The following is a 4,719-nucleotide window of genomic DNA, read 5'->3' as shown; positions in this document are numbered from 1 at the left end:
CACATTTAATTTATGCATGCCTTTATTGCAAAGCAACCTTGCATATTAAACTGCTTTCGTTCATTTTTATGGTTGAAATGAAAGTGTTATGATCTTTGTGAATCATGGAGTAATACACATGACTTGGGGCAAGCTCTATTGGTTTGCTTTTCATTAATCCACATATATATTAACTTGATTCAAGCATAGTTCACATAAAAACAACTCCATAATTATAATATATTGAAATGATATTGTGTTACAATCCATGCAAAAGCATTTGGACTAAGCATCCATACTTTTGAAGTTATACCACAAATGAAGGGAATATTCATGACATCTATCAACAATCCTAGGATAAATATGACAACAATCCTATTGTTGTCATATTGGCTTAATACGACAACAATCCTAGGATGTCTGTAAGTAATGATGATATATTTCAAAGAAAACCCAATCTCAAGAGTACAAATGAAAGTGTACATGGTGGAGAGTAAAATTCAGAAGGTCCAATCATATAGGAAACACTTGGTTTTACACATGCTTTTAATTTGGTACTGAGCACTTCTTCCTTATCACACCATTCTTCCCAGTAAGCACGCCTAGTTCACTCATCTTCACCATGGATATTTTAAATTGTTGAAAGAATTTATTTTGGTCTTTTGCATATTCCTCCACTAGTTCCTTTGTGTCAGTAGCATTCAAAAGAGCCGCATCAGTGTGAAATGTAGCTGTTTTAGCCAACACATTCTTAAAGTAGCTATTGTCAAAAATGTCCTTGGTGATAAAGTCAAGGTGAACTGTCAACTTTCCCTTAGTAGAGTCATTTGCTGGAAGGCAAATACGGGATAAATTAGTTGCAAAGGCTGTATTAAGATCAGTTGAAATGGTGGGGGATATTTGCAAGACCCGACAATGAGCCTGTCCAATTGTATGTCCTCCTGTTGTTGTAATATTGAGCTTTTAGTGGAAAAGTTAATCAAAGAGAAAAAAATACTTGAAAAAAAGAAACCAAATAACGTATCATAATGTGAATAGTGATTGCATGCTCATAAATTCACAATGAGTACTAGTATGAAAAAATATCCTTGAATAAGAAAAGAAGTTGTTAATATAAAAGTTTTACAAGATGAAGACATGTTATGGTAAAGAACTCTCAAAATTGCGCTTCTCTATCTAAAGAGTTGTGTTTTCCTCAAAATTTTATATGAATCGTCTAAATTAAAGGAATTAGTTTTGCCAAAAAAAAACTTTTGACAAGCTTCTTTCTCCATGCATACATAGACAAGTAGATTAAAATAAGCTTACCAAGGCTTCTTCTTTTTTTCATGATATATGAATCCCTAGATAAAATATCTTGCATTATTTAATATTATGTCTAACCTATATGTTCAATAATTTGAAACTACAAACAATAATACTTTTTTTTAGAAACCAGATTATTGCCAAAAAAACATACCTGATAATGCAACAAGGTCTACAACATCCAAACTATGGTTTTGGAAGTTTTGCTTCAAAGTTGAGATGTTTAAAGTTGGGGGTGGAATGTTTGCAACAACTATTTGATTGAATGCAGCAAAATTGCTATCACGTCGACCAGTAGCAAAGTTGATTTTGGGACCACCAACCTGCTCAATTTAGATTCGAACAATCAATTGTAGTAATGATTGGAATTGAAATAGTGATGATTTCATTTAGTTGGAGAATAGAACACCTTGAAGCTTTAGTATCAGGACTTGTTCCTCATCCTACAAAAACCATTATTGTGTGATTTTAAACCTAAAGTAGACCTTAAGCTTGCTTGTCAACATAATGTGCTAGAATGTATGTATCACATGGTGGAGATATCTAGAATGACGAATGTAGCTACTATTTGTGAGACTTACGTAAAGAATTTATTTGGAATGTCGTTTGAGAGCTATTTTGACACATACCAAATGAATTGCGATTGCAGTTGATAATGAAATAATGTCTGCACATGAAACAATCCCAGGACATGAAAGCTCTATTGCCTCCTTGATTTCATCTAGTATGTTTAGTGATGACATTCGTAGTGATGCATTGTTCGGAGCAGCAATTTGCTCTGTAGTAGGCGTATCAAGTAGGATAGAAGCATCACAACCCTGCATAATGAGCAACGTATGAAAGATTTCAATTAGTGCTCAAATATGGCATCTTGCAAACACTTGAAGAAACGTGTATGTTATGCCAAAGTTTTTTTCTTATGGACAAGTGATATAACAATTCAATATATGTACATATAGATTTGGCCACATGCATATTTTAACTAGTTACTTGACTCGGGAAAAACCTAGATTAGTGGTGAGAAATGGGATTCGAGCTGCATTGTAGGACCAACCCTTCATTACTATCCTTCCATAAAATCTTGCTTCACACCTAGTATTGATACAACCCTTGAATAATGCATTTCTAATCTTCTTCTTATTGTAAGATTATGTTCTTGAAAGAGATTATGTGTTAAAGCAGTTCAAATTTGTTTACTCTTGGCTTCTTACTACTCACTCCATCTCTCATGTTGGTTGTGTTTATGCTAATATTTACACAAGAGAACTCTAAGTATTAGGCTCATAAGGATTATAGTGTATGAAGAAGGTGATGTGTGAGATGCAATATGGGAGGAATAAGGTGATGAACTGTTAGGATGAGCATTATGATATTATACCTCCTGAATTATTATCCTAATAATGCAATATTGTGGCACCTTATGAATTTTGTTCCCAATTGTTCATCATTGTGACATTAACCTTGAACTAGATGACGTTTTAATCAGCAATTGACTATGGTTATCTAGGAAAGAATGTGTTTTAAGCAAGAATGTGCATAATATTGTTGCGATAACATGACTGATGGAATGTAGAAATGTAAGTTTAACGCCGAATAATGGATGCTTAATTGTTGTTTGTAACAGGGAGATAATTCATGGGAGCATTAAAGGTAGCATGATGATGAGGAGGGCCGGTAGGTAGTACTTGGACGAAGCAGTCGTGGAAGAAGATGCGGAGGATGCCGGCAGCTTCGCTGGGGTTTTGATGGATGACGGCCGTCACCTTCTCCTCCACGATGGTGTAAGCGCTCGGGCAAGAGTCCTTGTAGAAGTTGTAAGAGAGGCCCGGGGGGGCAGCTGATCCTCCCTGCACTGTATATCCGCAGAATATCGATAGCATCATCACGTTGATGATTAGCAGCACGATCAGTACGGGCGCACATATGAGCACATGACCATCCGTCCGGTATAACCCCATGGTATGTGGGAGGGAGCGAGAGAGAGAGCGAGAAGGCTACGGCCCTAATTCTGATCTACTGCAGACTGTGGTCCAGCAGCTGCTTCAATCAATACACGGAGTCGAGCTTCGTGTACCTCTGCATTAATATCCTCTTCCCAGATCACCTTTATATTAGGCGAGCACCTGGTGTAATCTCTCTCTCTCTCTCTCTCTCTCGTGTGTCAATTCTTGATCGAGTCTCCGAGCTCTCCGAGCAATCGCGTGAAGAAGCGATCAGAGAATTCTACAGTAGCAGTTAATTGGTCATTATTGATGATGGCAATGCGTAGCGCGACGTGATTGGGCTAGTGCCTTATCTGGCTCGTCATTGCCTGCAATCTGCAGCTTCTCATTAATCGGCCCCATCGTCGCGTTATGGAAAGCTTGAACAGTTCTTCGAGACTACAATGGACTGACTAGAACGTGCAGCTTGCCGTTCTTCCTTTTGGCAAGGCTGACAGCTGGCGCAACATGGACCTCGTCGTCTCCTACTACTCCTCCAATACCTTTCCTATGTTACTCCTTCAACGATAACCCCATCTTCCTAGAATACTCCTCCAATACGTCTCTTAAGATACCCAATTCTTTAAAAAGTGTGTGTACCTTAGGTCACATGTATAAACTATAAGCTCAAATTTTGATTTGACTTCATGTTAATTAAAAAATCCCCTGAATGAACCACTTACTCTCTGCTTGTGTGTTAGCTGGAGTTTACTCACTTCCTTTTGATTTTGATATTTTCTATAGAGTTCATGGGGTGATGGGTCCATATGTACAAGCACATCCTTATTTCTTCATTTGAAACCAATGAAGCTCAGTAAAGGAAATTCTTGTTGCACTATAGTCCTATTTAACTTTTAAGGCCTTGGCTACCCAAAATGGATAACACATTTTATAACCTTTGGACAGTGTTACCCCAACTGAGCCTACCTTATATCAACTAGCTAGAGGCCCACTAATTGTGCATCGAGAGGTTGGCATTATTGTGAAGATTGTGAGGCTACGCCTTGCTTTCTTGTCATTTTATGTGAGCCCTTTGCTAAGGAAAACAAAACAAAACAACTTGCTTCACACTTGGTAAAAGGTGCACTCCACTCGTAACTATATATTTCTTTAAGTTACTTGAGTTTGTGCCACAAATTCTTGGATGCTAAATGCATGTTTCATTTGAGACAAATGATTCATATTTTTATATCTTCATTTTTGTAAAACCTTCACCCAAAATATTCTCGAATATCATTGTATTACCCCTCATGATAAATTGTGCTTTGTGTAGAAAAGTGGCATTGCAAAGTTAGTTATGCCTAGGCAGCTTCACATGTTTTGAATACCACATATTCTTTCCTTTGTTTGCAAAATATGAAGTGGGACGTGCCTCTCTCTCTCTCTCTCTCTCTCTCTCTCTCTCTCTCTCTCTCTCTCTCTCTCTCTCTCTCTCTCTCTCTCTCTCTCTCTC

At 37.5% G+C, this 4,719-nt stretch overlaps 1 protein-coding gene across 1 annotated transcript; it reads right to left on the bottom strand.

Annotated features, from left to right (window-relative positions):
- Window positions 1–210: 210 nt before the first annotated feature.
- On the bottom strand, window positions 211–3,731 carry LOC148021179 (peroxidase P7-like). The gene is made up of 4 exons (XM_087698107.1): window positions 2,970–3,731; window positions 1,914–2,102; window positions 1,439–1,607; window positions 211–920 (listed from the first exon to the last, which is right to left on the bottom strand). Exons 1-4 carry the CDS (start codon window positions 3,240–3,242, stop codon window positions 526–528), a joined length of 1,026 nt encoding a protein of 341 aa, XP_087554233.1. The 5' UTR covers window positions 3,243–3,731; the 3' UTR covers window positions 211–525.
- Between the last annotated feature and the right edge of the window lie 988 nt (window positions 3,732–4,719).

Source organism: Lygodium microphyllum, chromosome 18, assembly GCF_053477565.2.
Source record: "Lygodium microphyllum isolate KBCC chromosome 18, Lygodium_microphyllum_v1.1.10, whole genome shotgun sequence".
Taxonomy (NCBI): Eukaryota; Viridiplantae; Streptophyta; class Polypodiopsida; order Schizaeales; family Lygodiaceae; genus Lygodium; species Lygodium microphyllum.
Note: the sequence above shows the minus strand (reverse complement) of the source record. Positions and strands in the feature narration are given on the sequence as shown.